The sequence below is a fragment of the Galeopterus variegatus genome, unplaced genomic scaffold (genome assembly GCF_000696425.1).
Source record: "Galeopterus variegatus unplaced genomic scaffold, G_variegatus-3.0.2 Scaffold774, whole genome shotgun sequence".
In the NCBI taxonomy this organism is placed as follows: Eukaryota; Metazoa; Chordata; class Mammalia; order Dermoptera; family Cynocephalidae; genus Galeopterus; species Galeopterus variegatus.
Genome location: NW_007726885.1, coordinates 343,782 through 360,014, shown reverse-complemented (window position 1 = coordinate 360,014; position 16,233 = coordinate 343,782). Strand labels below are relative to the sequence as shown.

At 52.0% G+C, this 16,233-nt stretch overlaps 3 protein-coding genes across 7 annotated transcripts in view; 1 reads left to right on the top strand and 2 right to left on the bottom strand.

Annotated features, from left to right (window-relative positions):
• The window catches only part of EMC9 (ER membrane protein complex subunit 9), a 3,354-nt gene extending 2,587 nt beyond the window's left edge, over positions 1-767 (bottom strand). Inside the window, exons 1-2 of one of the 3 annotated variants that reach the window (XM_008572340.1) lie at positions 324-767; positions 106-182 (exon numbers count right to left, since the gene is read on the bottom strand). In XM_008572340.1, the coding sequence (XP_008570562.1) occupies positions 106-182; positions 324-521 (275 nt within the window). In that variant the 5' untranslated portion in view covers positions 522-767. The remainder of the gene's footprint in view (positions 1-105; positions 183-323) is intronic. The other 2 variants (XM_008572341.1, XM_008572342.1) reach the window with 2 other exon arrangements.
• Positions 768-2,529: 1,762 nt separating this feature from the next.
• On the bottom strand, positions 2,530-6,189 carry PSME2 (proteasome (prosome, macropain) activator subunit 2 (PA28 beta)). The gene is made up of 11 exons (XM_008572338.1): positions 5,696-6,189; positions 5,354-5,386; positions 4,853-4,915; positions 4,524-4,610; positions 4,389-4,419; positions 4,207-4,304; positions 3,576-3,644; positions 3,362-3,429; positions 3,145-3,199; positions 2,749-2,835; positions 2,530-2,657 (listed from the first exon to the last, which is right to left on the bottom strand). The coding sequence occupies exons 1-11, from the start codon at positions 5,741-5,743 to the stop codon at positions 2,577-2,579; spliced, it is 720 nt and encodes a 239-aa protein (XP_008570560.1). The 5' UTR covers positions 5,744-6,189; the 3' UTR covers positions 2,530-2,576.
• A 409-nt stretch (positions 6,190-6,598) lies between these two features.
• The window catches only part of RNF31 (ring finger protein 31), a 13,270-nt gene continuing 3,635 nt past the window's right edge, over positions 6,599-16,233 (top strand). Inside the window, exons 1-16 of one of the 3 annotated variants that reach the window (XM_008572334.1) lie at positions 6,599-7,035; positions 7,115-7,261; positions 7,410-7,565; positions 7,767-7,826; positions 7,926-8,001; positions 8,245-8,422; positions 8,915-9,308; positions 9,469-9,759; positions 10,403-10,651; positions 10,752-10,937; positions 11,056-11,262; positions 12,559-12,732; positions 12,815-12,913; positions 13,005-13,094; positions 14,380-14,494; positions 14,583-14,701. In XM_008572334.1, coding sequence (XP_008570556.1) covers positions 6,841-7,035; positions 7,115-7,261; positions 7,410-7,565; positions 7,767-7,826; positions 7,926-8,001; positions 8,245-8,422; positions 8,915-9,308; positions 9,469-9,759; positions 10,403-10,651; positions 10,752-10,937; positions 11,056-11,262; positions 12,559-12,732; positions 12,815-12,913; positions 13,005-13,094; positions 14,380-14,494; positions 14,583-14,701 — 2,736 coding nt within the window. In that variant the 5' untranslated portion in view covers positions 6,599-6,840. The remainder of the gene's footprint in view (positions 7,036-7,114; positions 7,262-7,409; positions 7,566-7,766; positions 7,827-7,925; positions 8,002-8,244; positions 8,423-8,914; positions 9,309-9,468; positions 9,760-10,402; positions 10,652-10,751; positions 10,938-11,055; positions 11,263-12,558; positions 12,733-12,814; positions 12,914-13,004; positions 13,095-14,379; positions 14,495-14,582; positions 14,702-16,233) is intronic. The other 2 variants (XM_008572336.1, XM_008572337.1) reach the window with 2 other exon arrangements.

The following is a 16,233-nucleotide window of genomic DNA, read 5'->3' as shown; positions in this document are numbered from 1 at the left end:
AAGGAAAGATGAAAGGAATGCCCTTGGTTCTCCTGGGTCCGTCTCCCGGCCCCCCCCCCCCCGCCCCATAATCCTTTGCCTTCTGCCTCTGGCTACCCCACTCACCTCTGGTCGTCCAGAGCGGCATTAGCATGGTAGTATCCGGCCACCACCAGACCGGCCTGTGCTCCCCACACATCCACCTGCCATGGGAAACGGGCCATCATTAACTAAATCGTGCTGCTGGCCTGTGGGTGGGCACTGTCGCCAAGGGGCCAGGGATGGACTTGGGCTAGGGATGTTAAGGGGGTTCGCGGTTGGGGGTGGGCGTCCGGCGGCCCCACCTGGTTGAGGGCGACCTCCAGCATAACGGACAGGGCTAGGTGGCTGTGGAAGAGCGGCACACAGTCGGTAAAGCACAGGCATTCTCCAGACCGCGGCGCTGGCGCCAGCAATAGCCCGTTGACCGCGGCATGTGGGTATCGGGCAGCGTGCAGGCACATTTTCACGTAGGCCCGCGCCGAGATCTCCACCTCCCCCATGGCGAGCAGGGCCTGCCCGGGACGCAGGAAGCCCGATTACTGCCAGTTCCCCACTCTGCCCTGGCGAGCCGGTCCCCCGTTAGCGTCCATGAAGCTCTCTTCAGCGTCCTGGTGCCCTCCCGTGTCCCCTCACTTAAATTCAGCAGGAACGATAACTCGGATCACTGGAAGCCCTCCAGCTCCGGGAGACCTCGGCCCCGGAGTCCATCCCAAGCCCGGCCCAGAAGGAGGTCACGATTACATCCCGCGGCACCTAGCTCCGCCTTCCCTCGCGGGCGGCTGCAGATCCGCTCCTGCCGTGTGGGTTCAGAGCCGGATGCTCAGAGCCTGACCCGCTCCTGGAGTCCCGCCCCTGTGATGCTCTTTGATAGGTGCAGAGGTTCTCATTTTGTCCAATCAGCAGCTGCGTTCAAACTTCGCCCGCCTTTGTCTCCAGCGAATTGGAAAGAACCCAAAAGTGTAAAGGAAAGAAAATTGCTCTCACGCTTATTGGCTAAGCTACGGACTTTCACTCTTTTTTTTTTTTTTTTTTAAAGATGACCGGTAAGGGGATCTTAACCCTTGACTTGGTGTTGTCAGCACCAGGCTCAACCAGTGAGCCAACCGGCCATCCCTATATGGGATCCGAACCCGCGGCCTTGGTGTTATCAGCACCGCACTCTCCCGAGTGAGCCACGGGCCGGCCCCCGGACTTTCACTCTTGATTGCACGGTGGCTTTGCCTGTTACCCGCCCAGCAGAGCCAGCGGGGTGGAGCGCTCGCCCGCAGTCGGGTGTCCCAGAGCGATGGATCTCTGAACGAGGGGACGAAGTGGACTGCCTTGCTCCTGTTATGGAATGAGTGGACCTGTACTCTAGACCGTCCCTGTCACTTATTAATGAGCCAAGTTACCTTCGCGACTACAGGTTATCCGGCCTTTGGTTTCCTTAATGCAAAATATGCTGCCTATGGTCCTTTAAGGATTAAGTGAGATATGTATTGGACGGGCTTCCAAACTGTCAAGTACTCGGCAACACATTCCTTTAAGACAGGATAAGTCAGGGCAGAGTGGGGAACTGTCACTAATCGGGCTTGCTGCGTCCTGGGCAGGCCCCGCTCGCCATGGGGAGGTGGAGATCTCGGCGCGGGCCTACGTGAAAATGTGCCTGCACGCTGCCCTGATTTAAAGGACAATCCCATGGAATTTATAGCAAAGACCACAGCAGAGGAACCCTTGTCTCTATCACTCGGCCAGGTCTGAATCCTGGAAGGCAGAAATTAAGACCACAATTGGCTGAAGGGGGGTAGGGAACAGAAAAAAAATAAAACCTTACAGATCCATCTTCCCGTAATGTCCTGTGGTGTATTTTCTTCACCACAATGCCTTGGGAGCATTTTTCCCCCTCCCAGACCTTGAGAAGGAGTGTAACCTTTCACCCATAATCCTCCCAGTGAAACTTCATTCTCCCTCTGGGCTTGTTCTGAGCTGATGAGGATTGTTTCTTTCTTCATTCCACGATTTCGGCCACAGAGCTTTCCCCTTGTCTATCCAAAGCCTGATTATTCCTGTAAGGGCTCTGCTCAAATGCCACCTCTTCCACGAAGCACTCATGAAACCTCCAGATGGAAATAATCTTGTGAAATCCCAAAATACAGTTTATCTGCATGGCTGTCATAGCATGTAACAATTCCCACCCTGTTCTTTAGGTCTAATTCATCTTTATCTTCCTGGCACCCCCTACTCTTCCCGCCACATTCACCTTCAGTGTCTGGACATAGGTGGCAATTAATAAGTGCTTTTTGGGTTTTTTTTTTTTTTTTTTTTTTTCGTTTTCGTGACCGGTAAGGGGATCGCAACCCTTGGTGTGGTGTTGCCCGCACCGCGCTCAGCCAGTGAGCGCACCGGCCATTCCTATATAGGATCTGAACCCGCGGCGGGAGCGTCGCTGGGCTCCCAGCGCTGCACTCTTCCCGAGTGCGCCACAGGGTCGGCCCTAATAAGTGCTTTTTGAATGAATGACACCAGAGGTGATCCACACAAAATATAGGTCATTTATTTTCCTTCTAGCCCTGGGTTCAGTACATAGATGGCTTCTCTTCACCCTTTGGGTTGACAATTTTCTCTAGGTTGCTGATGATGATATGATAAAGCTCAGCCTGGGAAAAGACCAGAAGAGCAGAAGTCAGATTCTTGGCCTCCTCCCTGCCTCCCTCACCCACCTCCCTTAGGGGCTTACTCCACACTCACATAGAAGGCCCTCAGATCCAGCACCATGGCCCGGAGCTCCCCATAGGCTGCCTCATCTCGCTCATGCACCAGGGCCCGGTAATCCATCTGGGATGTGGGAGGCAAAGCTGAGTCAGCCCCATGAGAGGTTGGGACATTAGTCTGGTTTCGTCATACAGGGAATAGGTAACTTGAGGATAAGCACCTTCTCAGCACAAAGAAATGGGATCCCAAAGGATCAAGCAGAGAAAAGGGTAAAGATTGTTGAAGCCCAAATCAGTTTTGCCAGACAATGTTTTTGGCTTAATATTCACCCCACTCAGAAGGTCATAAATAAGACAAGGGGGACCTCTTTCCCCCTGCCCCCAGTCCCACCTCCAGCCAACCTCAGCTATGACTAGTGGACTATCCACTCACTACATGGGTCTCCTTGGAGGCCTTGGCCACAGCATCCCCACGTTCCAAGAAGTACCTGCCAGAGGCAAGGAGAATACCATAGGAATAGGGATTCAGGGAAACATACTCTCTCAGACCCTTCCCAAAGTCTCCATTGTCCTCATGGGACTGTCCAGCTTTGGGAGTCCCAAAGTAATGTCCCTGCAGCCCCCCACTCTGGTCCTCCAGCTGCCCTCACTTGGAAATCGTTGTCTGGAAGGCTTCCACTTTTGTCTTCACCGCATTCACTCTCTCCAACACCTTCTCCTGTGGTGACATGGGAGGCAAAGAAAACACTTCATCTCCTCCCTCCTTCACTCACTATTTAGTTCCTCTTAGTTTATGTCTAGCTCCTATTTCTCACACCCCAAGTCTCTCCCCACTCTCAGTGTCCTCAGTCACCCTTTTCTTACCTGGATTGCCACCCCAAAATCATTTCCATCCTCAATCTTAGGGATCAGGTGCTGGATCCATGTGATCACCTATGTTTAGAGGTATCATGTAAGGATCACTGAACAGACCCACTGGATTCTTCCAATTACTGCTACTTCCTAACTGAGCACTTATTATGTTCCAGGTACTGTGCTCTGTATTATTTATCTCATTTAATCATCACAGCAACCTTTCAAGGTATATATTCTTATTGTACCCATTTAACAGATGAAAAAACTGAGTCACAGAATGTCTAAGTGACTTACTTAAGGTTACCAGATAGGTTAGTGATAGAATCAGAATTCGAACCCAAGCAGTCTCTCTCTAGGGCCCAAGCTTTTAAGCCAACTCACTATATCATATCATCTCTACTGTGTACATGATATAGCAGGTTCTGACGTTACAGAGATGGATACAGCACAGTCTCTGACTTTGGGGTAACCATTGTGATACCAAAGGTCTAACAGAATGAGAAGTACAAAGGGAATGTAAACCCAAAGCACAGAAGGAAGTTTCCTTTTTCAGACTAGGTCTCTGAATAAAAGAATTGAACCTCTGAAGGAGACCGGGACCTGGCCATGTTTGTCTTCTTTCTACTTCCCCTAGGCTTACCAGAATACATTTCTCTTTCAGAGTCCAGACTTCTGGCTTAACCAGGGCAAGCAGGGCCAGGACCTTCTCGTTCCCAGGGAGAAAGCCGCACTTAGGGACTATGAGAAAGAAGGGATTCAGGCCCTTTCTCATCCAACAGTCAATGTGTCATTTCCTTCCCTAGTCACCCCTTCTTCCCTTACCTTCTTTCTTCTCCTGCTTATCTGTTTCCATCTAAAACAAAAAGGGGGAAAGTAGCTTTAGAAAAGTGATGGAGGTTGAAAGGCCATCATCTCTACTGGGTTTATAGTCCGAGCCCTGCACCCTGAATGCCTTACCTCATCATCCTTGGGTGGGGGGTCTGGGATTGGGATGTCCAGTGGGGACCGTAAGGAGTTCAGGTCAGCTACATTGAGGGAGTCCTCCTGCACAGAGCTCACTGTCAAGGGCTGCCCAGCTTCTTCCCTTCACCCTGAGTCACAGCCCTCCCTCCACACATCACACCTGACCTCTGCCTCCCAATCTGGGCTCAGGCTTCACACCATCCTAACATTCCCAATCTACCATTCACAACTGTTCTGTGTGCTGTGCCCAGATGTTACCTACAGAGGGTGGGCAGAGGAGGGTGAAGCCATGGGATGGGGCAGGGGGGGCTCACATTACTCACTTGCAAGAGCTGATTCAGATATATGATTTTCTGTGGCAAGAATCTGTAGAGGAATTCCTCAGCCTGTGGGTTACATTGCAAGGGTGGAGAATCACAGAAGATACTCAAGAAGATGTCTGAGAAGTGGGATCGAAATCACCCTTGGAAATCATTGAGTCCAAAATTTACTAATGTGAAAACTGAAGCCCTGAAAATGAAGGGACCTGCCCAAGCTGGTAAGTGGCAGAACCAAGATTAGGACTGTGGTATTCCTGCTTTGGGGGCCACAGTTTTTCCCTCCACATCAAAAAAGGGGCGGGGAAGTGGCAGAAGGGGGTACAGTCCTAAGAGGGGTCGGGTTAAAGGTAGAAATCAATAATTAGGAGCTCACCTTAGGTGAAGGCTTGGTAAGGGAAGTAGGAACCTAGTCTAGGGTGGGTTTGGGGGTCACTCTAGAGGTTGTGACCCTCAAGTATTGGTCTAAGATTCTGGGTCAAATCACTTGAATCCAGAGAGACTTACCTCCTGAAAAAGATTTTGCCTGAAGACATCCACCTGCACAGAGAGCGGTACCCGGATGTTGGTTAAGTGTCTCAGTTGTCAAGAGTAAGATCTCACCCCCAAAGGGGTGCCCTCCAACTGTGGCTCAGGCCTTTGCCACCACAAGCTAGTTTTCCCTGGAAGCTTCAGTTCAGTGCAGAGACTGGCCAGAGGGCAGGAATCTGGGAAACCCCAGACAGAAGTGAAAGCACTAAAGAGATTGGGGAAGTTCTCTGGCACAGCCTCGGTCCTCTGGAGCACCCAGTTTAGCTTCCATCCAGGGGGGCTCCCCGGCCCTTTCCTGGCCTCCGATTCCTCCTTTACCTGTTTGCGGGCCTCCCCGCTCAGGCGCACCCCACAAGGTTTGGCCATGCTGCTCCAGTTGCTAGATCTCTGATCTCCCGGCTAGTCGCCCGGGCTTTCGCTTTCACTCCCCAGGTCCGGGCCCGCCCCCCTCAACCCCGCCTCCTTTCTTCTTTTCCCCTCCCACTGGCAGGCTGCAAACAGTAGGTATCGTCTCATCCATTCCCAGCCAGTTTACACTAGGAGAGGCGGTGCCGGCTGGGTCACAAGCCCAGGGGCTGTCCGAGGGAGGGGCTAAGGCGAGTGGGACAGGGGAGATAGGAACGGGGGCTGTCCCTCAGAGAGGAGCCGGGGCTTACAGCGAGGGCCAAGGGCAGTCCAGGGGAAGTCCGGGGTTGGGGTGAGAAGGGTGGGAGAATGGGAAAGGGGGTATCCAGTGGGGGCTCCCCCAAGAAGGCTCAACCGCGAGGAGGGGACGGAGAGGGATCAGAGCTGGTGGGAGGGGTAGTGAGCGGGAGGGCCCTGGGGCGCAGAAGGGCTAGCAGGATGTGGAAGGGAGCAGGCAGGGGGCTTCCCCCGGGAGGGCGCCCTGCCTTCAGGACAGACCGGGGAGGGGGCGGGACTCGCTTGAGCGGGGCTAGGCCGGCCAGAGTCGGACCGACCCCGGCAGGGTGGGACTTCCCCGGTGAACACCGGAGCATAGTACACTGGTCCAGATAAAGAGAGGAAAGCTTTGAGCGAAATAGGTTCACCCCGCGCCCGGGGCTGCCCGGAAGGGGCGGAACCAGACTAGAGGAAGGCGAGGAGCAGCTCTTGAATGAGGGGGCAGCCAGGGACCATTTTCCTCATTGGTGGGCACCCGGCCCCCTCTTGGCCGCGCCCCCTGGCTTCCTGACACCTCCTCCCGTCCTTAGCCCTAAGCCCCTCCCTTTCCTCTGAAACCAGGTCGCAGTCCCGCCCCCTTTCCTAGTACTTCCTGTTGCCGGCTAACCCTGGCGCTGTGCCAGGGGCCGGAGAGTCACCGTGGCCTGAGTGGCCCGGGCGGCCGCGCGGGCCGGGTGAGGCCGCAAAGTGGGACCGCGGGCGGGAGAGGCGGTGCTCGGGCCGCGCGCAGCTGGCGCCGGGTCCTGGCGGGCGGCGAGGCAGGGGCTGACTCCTGTCTCAGGATGCTGGGGGAAGAGGAGGAGGAGTGGGCCTTCCTGGCGGCCCGCGAGGAACTGGCGAGCGCCCTGAAGAGGGATTCCGGGCAGGCGTTTTCCCTGGAGCAGCTCCGGCCGCTACTGGCCTCCTCTCTGCCGCCAGCCGCCCGCTACCTGCAACTGGACGCCGCACGCCTGGTCCGCCGCAACGCTCACGGGGAGGTGAGGCCCGGCCCCGCTCGGAAGGGGGACACAGGGTCTGAGGCCGGGCTCACAACTCTCTGCTCTCTACTGCTCCCAGCCCAGAGACTACCTCAGCACCCTGTCCACGGCCCTGAACATCCTGGAGAAATATGGCCGCAACCTCCTCAGCCCTCAGCGGCCCCGGTACTGGCGCGGGGTCAAGTTTAATAATCCTGTCTTTCGCAGCACGGTGGATGCTGTGCAGGTGAAACCCCGGCCCTTAGGGGAGAAGGGGCCTGGGCCTGGACTGGGGGTTGGCTAGAAAGGGCCTGAGGCTGTGCTGGATGGGAAGGAGTACAGCCCTATCGGGAAGGGGACCTGCCGGGCGGTGACTGGTTGTGAATGTGTGGCAGGGGGGCCGGGATGTACTGCGATTGTATGGCTACACAGAGGAGCAGCCAGACGGGTTAAGCTTCCCTGAAGGGCAGGAGGAGCCAGATGAGCACCAGGTTGCTACAGTCACACTGGAAGTACTGCTGCTTCGGACAGAGCTCAACCTGCTTTTGGAGGTGAGAAGTTCTTTCAGTACTGGTGACTTAAGCACCGGGACTGAGGGTCCAGCCTAATTCAAGCCAGTCTGAGGACCCCATGCTGCTGAACTTGGCCATAGCTTCTGCAGCAGTCTGGGAGTTCTTGGTACTGTTCTTCCTGTGAATGTTGGAGGACCTTGTTCTAGGGCTCAGGTGGAAACCTTTTTGTCTGGTTTGCAGAATACTCATCCAAGACAGCAGGCACTGGAGCAGCTGCTGAAAGAAAAGGTTGAAGATGATGTAAGCAAGGCAGGAAGGGGGCTGGTGAACAAAGGGGACAGGAATTGTGGGACTCTGTGTTCCCAAACCTTTACCCATTCTCTGTCCTTTCTTCCTCAGATGCTGCAGCTTTCAGAGTTTGACCCTGTATTGAGAGAGATCGCCCCTGGCCCCCTCACCACACCCTCTGCCCCAGGTATTATTGGTCCTATATTGGGGATGGAGGAGGACGGGTAGTAGACTACATTAGTGGAAATTTGGGGCCATTCTGGACTCTCCTATGTCTATCTTGTTTTCCTTTTTAACAGAGATTAGAATGGTTTCCTTGGGTCCAGATGTGTTGAAAAGTAGTCTCATGATTTGTCCCGTCCATAGCAGATTCAAATGCAACATGGTCTTTTTTAGAAAGATGTTCTGTTCTTTCTGTTCTGTTCTCCAGGCACCACTGCCGGTCCCTGCTTCCTCTGTGGTTCCGCCCCAGGTATACTGCACTGCCCAACCTGTAAATATGCCTTGTGCCCAGCCTGTGATGGATTGTTCCATGGACACCCATCCCGTGCTCATCACCTCCGCCAGACCCTGCCTGGAGCCCTCCAGGCCACCCACCTGAGCCCCAGGTGAGAGGTCTTCTTTTCTGGGTGGGAGAGAAATTTAGAGAATTTAAGATCACTTAAGTATCTACTGTGTGCCAGGTTATGTGTTAAATACTGTTTGATAGAGGACATGAAGCCAATCAAAGCCCTCAAGGATATTATAGATATACATATCACGTACATAGCAGTCACAATAACACAGGTTATTATGGTGTGCAAACAGGTAGATGGATGCAACCTAGTCTGAAGGATCAGCTCAATCAGTTGGTAGTATTTTAAACACCAAGAATGCATCAGGCCCTATGTTCGGGGTGTATACAAGGATGAAGTAAGCTTTAAGCTGTTATTTTAAATGTTGAACAGGCAATGGCTATGGGAGTGTTCCAGACAGAGAGAACAACATGTTCAAAGGCCAGAACCATGTGTTATTACCCAGGAAATGGGGGGTGTCTAGGGGTGAGAGACCCAGGCACTAGATCCCTATCTTAGCAGGCCGTGTCTGCTTTTCCATTACAGTTTACTTGCCTCATCCCAACCACGGCCCCAGCCCCAGTTGACCTCCTTCCTGGCCCTGGGAAACAGCTCTCTTTCTTCCCCTGATCCTGCAAGTGCCCGTGAGCACTGGCACTGTGCTGCCTGTGCCTTGCTTAATGAGCCTTGGGCAATGCTCTGTGTGGCCTGTGATTGGCCACGGGGCTGTAAGGGGTTAGGGCTGGGGATCAAGGGTCCCCAAGGAACTGGGGACCTAGAACCTGAGCTTGCACGGGATCAGTGGGCTTGCCAGAGCTGTACCTTTGAGAACGAGGCAGCAGCTGTGCTATGTGCTATATGTGAGCGACCTCGGCTGGCCCAGCCTCCCAGTTTGGTGGTGGATTCCCGGGATGCTGGCATCTGCCTGCAGCCCCTTCAGGTAACCTGTTACTTGCCTTCCCAGCTCTTTATTTGTACCTGTTACCTCAGGCCATTCTCTACTTCCCCATCCTGTTTTCTTTCAGTTTCCCCAGCTCCCTGTATTTCCATTGTGAACCTCAGCCAGCCACTCAAGGGGATAATTCTCTCTGCCTTCCCAGCAGGGGGATGGTTTGCTCTCCTCTGCCCAAACTCAAGTCTGGTACTGTATTCACTGTACCTTCTGCAACTCGGGCCCTGGCTGGGTGTGTGCTATGTGTAACCGAACCAGCAGCTCCATCCCAGTACGGTATGCCTCCCGGCCCCATGCCAGCTCTTTGGAAAAGGGCCTTCCCAAGCCTGGGCCTCCACGCCACCCAAGTGCCCCCCTGCCCAGTTCCTGTGGAGACCCTGAGGAGCAGCGCCAAGACAAGATGCGGGAGGAAGGTCTCCAGCTAGTGATCATGATCCGGGTGAGGATTGGGACTGGGATAAAGTTAGGCTGAGCTGGTGGGGTAAAGGAGATGCAGCAGTTGGTTAATAGGAATTCTTTTTTTTTTTTTTTTTTTTTAAAAAGATGACCGGTGAGAGGATCTTAACCCTTGACTTTGTGTTGTCGGCACCATGCTCAACCAGTGAGCTAACTGGCTATCCCTATATGGGATCCGAACCCGTGGCCTTGTTATCAGCACCACACTCTCCCAAGTGAGCCACGGGCCGGCCCTGATTAATAGGAGTTCTTATAAACCTTGTCATTATTACTAGCAACTCTCTCTTTTTTTTTTTTTTTAAAAGATGACCGGTAAGGGGATCTTAACCCTTGACTTGGTGTTGTCAGCACCATGCTCACCCAGTGAGCAAACCGGCCATCCCTATATGGGATCTGAACCTGTGGCCTTGGTGTTATCAGCACCGCACTCTCCCGAGTGAGCCACAGGCCGGCCCAAGCAACTCTCTCTTATTGAACACTTTTCACATGGCAGTTACCATGCCATGCACTGGTCACATGATCCATACTTCTGAGCTCAGCTACTGTCAACATCTTGGTTTAGGGTGAGGATGGGTGAGGGGTATCTCTCCTGATGGGCCCTCTGTCTGGGTGGGACTGTGCCTTAGGAAGGAGAAGCTGCAGGTGCCTGTCCAGAGGAGGTCTTCTCAGCTCTGCAGTACTCAGGCACCGAGGTGCCTCTGCAGTGGTTGCGCTCAGAGCTGCCCTATGTGCTGGAGATGGTGGCTGAGATGGCTGGACAGCAGGACCCGGGGCTGGGTGCCTTTTCCTGTCAGGAGGCCCGGAAAGCCTGGCTGGATCGTCATGGCAACCTCGATGAAGCAGTGGAAGAGTGTGTGAGGGCCCGGCGGAGGAAGGTACCAGCTGTGCTGGAGGTGGGACAGGGTTGAGGATCTCTCACATTCTCCCTTGCTTGCTTTTTCCTCTTCACCTCCTATCTTTGCTCCAAACTTGCAGGTGCAGGAGCTCCGGTCCCTGGGCTTTGGGCCTGAGGAGGGGTCTCTGCAGGCATTATTCCAGCATGGGGGTGATGTGGCACGGGCCCTGACTGAGCTACAGCGCCAGCGCCTAGAGCCTTTCCACCAGCGCCTCTGGGACAGTGGCCCCGAGCCCACCCCATCCTGGGATGGGCCAGACAAGCAGGTGCTGGGAGGAGGCAAGAGGCCGAAGGGTCCACCTAAAGGGGCAATAAGGAAGGCTGAGGGGCAGGATTCCTGGGATCTGACAGCCACTTCTCCCCCTCCACGTGAATCACATTCAGAGCCTGGTCAGACGGCTTTTGGCAGTCTACGCACTCCCTAGCTGGGGCCGGGCAGAGCTGGCACTGTCACTGCTGCAGGAGACACCTAGGAATTATGAGTTGGGGGACGTGGTAGAAGCTGTGAGGCACAGCCAGGACCGAGCCTTCTTACGCCGCTTGCTTGCTCAAGAGTGTGCCGTGTGTGGCTGGGCCCTGCCCCGCAATCGGGTAAGACTCTTCCCACTGTACCTCATCTTAGAATTACTCTATTCCCTTTGGAGCCCCCACCCCAGTCCCTGTCTCTGGCCCTGTCTTCTGCTCTGCAGTTGCCCATGTATCTCTGAAGCTTCTGGGAAGAGGAAGGCAGGAGCCGACTACTCCCTCCCTTTTTTTTTTCATGTTCTATTATGAAAATTTTCAAACATACAACAGTAGAGAAAATTGTGTGAACAACTTTTGTACCCCCCAACAACCCCTCCATACCCAGTATATTCACCACCAAGCTTCAGCAATTATCAATATATGGCCAATCTTTATTTCATCTATACACACAGAGGATTATTTCGAAGCAAATCTCAGGCATCATAACGTTTATCTATAAATATTTCAGTATGTCACAAATATATACAAGTAAATGTTAAAATTTTAAAAACATTTTAGTATTTATCTCTAAAAGGTAAAAACTTTTTTGAAAACATAGCTACAACATCATTGTCATACCAAAAAAAAATTAACAATAATTCTTTAATATCATCAAATATCCAGTTGCTGGGAACAGGCCCTTATCTCCTGAGGCTCCACTTACTCTAGGTCAGAAGTGTCAGTTCTTTGGCCAATTAGAGTCCAGTTTAGTTAGGCTGTCTCTGTATGTATTTTGTTTTTACTTTTTATTTTAAGATAATTGTAGATTCACAGGAAGTTGCAAAAATAAGAGTCCTGTGTACTCTTCATCCACCTTCCCCCAATGGTGACATCTTATGTAATTATAGTACAATATCAAGACCAAGAAATGGACATTGATATGATGTTGGCTATACTGCAGATCTTGTTCATTTTTTCATAGATGTGTGTGTATGTGTCTGTGTTTCTGTAGTTCTATGCAATTTTATCCCATGTATAGATTCATATAACCGCCACCATAATCAGGATACAGATTGTTCCATTACCACAAAGGAACCCCTTCGTGTTGTACTCTCCTTCTCCTGTCTCCTGACAATCACTAATCTGTTCTCCATCTCTATAGTTTTATCATTTCAGGGATGTTATTTGTATGTTTGCATTTAATTGAATGGAAATGCCTTTAGATGCATTCTCACATTTACCTTAGGTCTTACCATTGTCTGTTTTCCTCCACTCAACTCTCTTCAGATATTTAGGTTGCTTTCCTGGCACTCCTTGGCACTTGAATTTGTATCCCTGCCCAGTTATTAATTAGACCCTGGCTTCTCAGTGGACACCTGGCTACTGCCCCTGCCCTCGGCTGGCAGCTGTGACTTTTAACCCCTCCTCCCCCTCTCCCTCTAGATGCAGGCTCTGATTTCCTGTGAGTGTACCATCTGTCCTGACTGCTTCCGCCAGCACTTCACTATCGCCTTGAAGGAGAAGCACATCACAGACATGGTGTGCCCTGCCTGTGGCCGTCCCGACCTCACAGATGACACACAGTTACTCAGCTACTTTTCGACCCTTGACATCCAGGTACTGCAGTCCCTAGGACTCAGGTGCCCTGGGCTTTGAACAAGAACTCTATCTACCCATTGCCTCTGCATCCTGTCCACAGCTTCGAGAGAGCTTAGAGCCAGATGCCTATGCTTTGTTCCATAAGAAGCTGACTGAGGGTGTGCTGATGCGGGACCCCAAGTTCTTGTGGTGTGCCCAGGTAAGTGGCCCATCCAGTGGAGCTGACTGTGGAGGGGCAGGGGATGGTGCCAGGTCAGGCCTCAGATAGCTTTCTACTCTTGCATCCACAGTGCTCCTTTGGCTTCATATATGAGCGTGAGCAGTTAGAGGCAACATGTCCCCAGTGTCACCAGACCTTCTGTGTGCGCTGCAAGCGCCAGGTAAGGCACATTCATCCTTTCAGAAATACTTGCCGAGTTACTGCCAGGTACTGAGTTAGACTCAGGGAAGTTCGTATATTGGAGAGTAAAACAGATATGAACTTTGAGCTCAAAGGGCTTATAGAGTAGTCAGGGAGACAGGCACAAGGAAAAAGGGAAGAGATGGGGAGGGAGGAAGAAGAGAAAAGGGAGGAAAAGGAGAAAGGAAAGGAAGGAAAGTGAGGAGTGAGAGAAGAAAAAATTGTACATAGGCACAATTCGATGAAGAAAACAAATAGGAATCTGAGATGCAGAATAAAAGAATGAACCTACCTGGGGTAGAGTGGTCAGGATTCTTCTCCAAAATGGCTTAATTTAAGCTCAGGCCTGAAAGTTAAGAAACCAGCCATGCAAACAGTATTTGGGACAGAAGGAACAACACACAGAAAGGCCAAAGTCAGAAAGAAGTGTTGTGTGGCTGGAGACTTGAGAGCAAGGGTGAGTGGCAGGTGGTCAGAGAGGAGCCAGCTGCCACATCAGGACAGCCTCTGAGGCCCAGTGAGGTAGGAACTCTCCTTTCATTCTGAGACATACTAGCTTGTTTACCTTTTAAGAAGTGTATAATGTTTGATACCAAAAAGATTACATCTACATTATGACACATAATAAAATGAACACTTGAGACCCAACCACCATACCTCAAAACTAGCGCATTACCAGTACTGTTGAAGCTATCAGACTTACATTCGTAAACCTCTTTGTTTTTTTTTAAAGATGACCAGTGAGGGAATCTTAACCCTTTATTTGGTGTTGTCAGCACCACGCTCTCCCGAGTGAGCTAACCGTCCATCCCTATATAGGGATCTGAACCCATGACCTTGGTGTTACTAACACCACACTCTCCCAAGTGAGCCACAGGCTGACCCTCGTAAACCCCTTTGGCTGCAAGTAGAGAATGGATAGTAGGGAAAAAATAGGAGTGGAAGCAGAGAGACTAGTAACTGAGGCAAGTAGTTGAGGCAAAATCTGACAATGGCCCTGAGTAAAATGGTAACAGTAAGGATGAAGAAAAAGGGGACAGGGTTTCAACAAGCTTGGGTGTTGGAAAAAGCAAGACTTTCTAATGAATGTGAAGTGGTGTGAGGAAAGGAACCGAGGATGACCCCCCAGTTTGGAATTTGAGCAAATGATGGGTGGCAGTGATATAAACGAAGCTGGGGACCCCTGGATGTGAGTAGAGGGGCCAGCAAGAAGGGCTGGGACATGGGGTAGAGCTTCCATGTGAAGTCTACTTTCCTTCCGGCAGTGGGAGGAACAGCACCGAGGTCGGAGCTGTGAGGATTTCCAGAACTGGAAACGCACTAATGACCCAGAATACCAGGCCCAAGGCCTGGCAATGTATCTTCAGGAAAATGGCATTGGTAAGGCTGCCCCACTTGGCCTGTTTGCTCTTCTTGAGGGCCTTGAGTTTCAATGGCAGCCCCAGCTGTGACCTGCTGTCCTTTACAGACTGCCCCAAGTGCAAGTTCTCATATGCACTGGCCCGAGGAGGCTGCATGCACTTTCATTGCACCCAGTGCCGCCACCAGTTCTGCAGTGGCTGCTATAATGCCTTTTACGCCAAGAATGTGAGCCCAGAGAGTGGGAAAGGCATGGGAGGGGGTCTGCTGTTGGGTTTGAGGGGCAGAGGCCATTGAGGAGTGACCCAGGGGGAGAGAAGAGGAGGTCAGTGGGATGTACCAGCTGCCACATCAGGACAGCCTCTGAGGCCCAGTGAGGTAGGAACTCTCCTTTCATTCTGAGACATACTAGCTTGTTTACCTTTTAAGAAGTGTATAATGTTTGATACCAAAAAGATTACATCTACATTATGACACATAATAAAATGAACACTTGAGACCCAACCACCATACCTCAAAACTAGCGCATTACCAGTACTGTTGAAGCTATCAGACTTACATTCGTAAACCTCTTTGTTTTTTTTTAAAGATGACCAGTGAGGGAATCTTAACCCTTTATTTGGTGTTGTCAGCACCACGCTCTCCCGAGTGAGCTAACCGTCCATCCCTATATAGGGATCTGAACCCATGACCTTGGTGTTACTAACACCACACTCTCCCAAGTGAGCCACAGGCTGACCCTCGTAAACCCCTTTGGCTGCAAGTAGAGAATGGATAGTAGGGAAAAAATAGGAGTGGAAGCAGAGAGACTAGTAACTGAGGCAAGTAGTTGAGGCAAAATCTGACAATGGCCCTGAGTAAAATGGTAACAGTAAGGATGAAGAAAAAGGGGACAGGGTTTCAACAAGCTTGGGTGTTGGAAAAAGCAAGACTTTCTAATGAATGTGAAGTGGTGTGAGGAAAGGAACCGAGGATGACCCCCCAGTTTGGAATTTGAGCAAATGATGGGTGGCAGTGATATAAACGAAGCTGGGGACCCCTGGATGTGAGTAGAGGGGCCAGCAAGAAGGGCTGGGACATGGGGTAGAGCTTCCATGTGAAGTCTACTTTCCTTCCGGCAGTGGGAGGAACAGCACCGAGGTCGGAGCTGTGAGGATTTCCAGAACTGGAAACGCACTAATGACCCAGAATACCAGGCCCAAGGCCTGGCAATGTATCTTCAGGAAAATGGCATTGGTAAGGCTGCCCCACTTGGCCTGTTTGCTCTTCTTGAGGGCCTTGAGTTTCAATGGCAGCCCCAGCTGTGACCTGCTGTCCTTTACAGACTGCCCCAAGTGCAAGTTCTCATATGCACTGGCCCGAGGAGGCTGCATGCACTTTCATTGCACCCAGTGCCGCCACCAGTTCTGCAGTGGCTGCTATAATGCCTTTTACGCCAAGAATGTGAGCCCAGAGAGTGGGAAAGGCATGGGGGGGGGTTCTGCTGTTGGGTTTGAGGGGCAGAGGCCATTGAGGAGTGACCCAGGGGGAGAGAAGAGGAGGTCAGTGGGATGTGAAGCACCCCTCTCTGCCACCCCTTCCCTTTTGCTTGCTCCAGACCCTGCAATATCTCCATCTGCCCCCAACCCCTACACCCCTCACAAAGGGGTTCCTGAGAGGCCAGGACCCCATCAGTCTCCAACTTCCCCTCTCCCATCTGGGTTTCTGGCAGAAATGTCCAGACCCTAACTGCAGGGTGAAAAAGTCCCTGCATGGCCACC

What these genes read in the sequence shown, in the direction of transcription:
- PSME2 (XM_008572338.1), bottom strand. Translation starts at nt 5,743, where the DNA reads ATGGCCAAACCTTGTGGGGTGCGCCTGAGCGGGGAGGCCCGCAAACAG. An exon ending in ATCTGAATCAGCTCTTGCAA is followed by an intron (nt 4,611 to 4,852) that starts GTGAGTAATGTG and finishes AGCTCTGTGCAG; the next exon opens with GAGGACTCCCTCAATGTAGC. An exon ending in CCCCACCCAAGGATGATGAG is followed by an intron (nt 4,420 to 4,523) that starts GTAAGGCATTCA and finishes TTTTTGTTTTAG; the next exon opens with ATGGAAACAGATAAGCAGGA.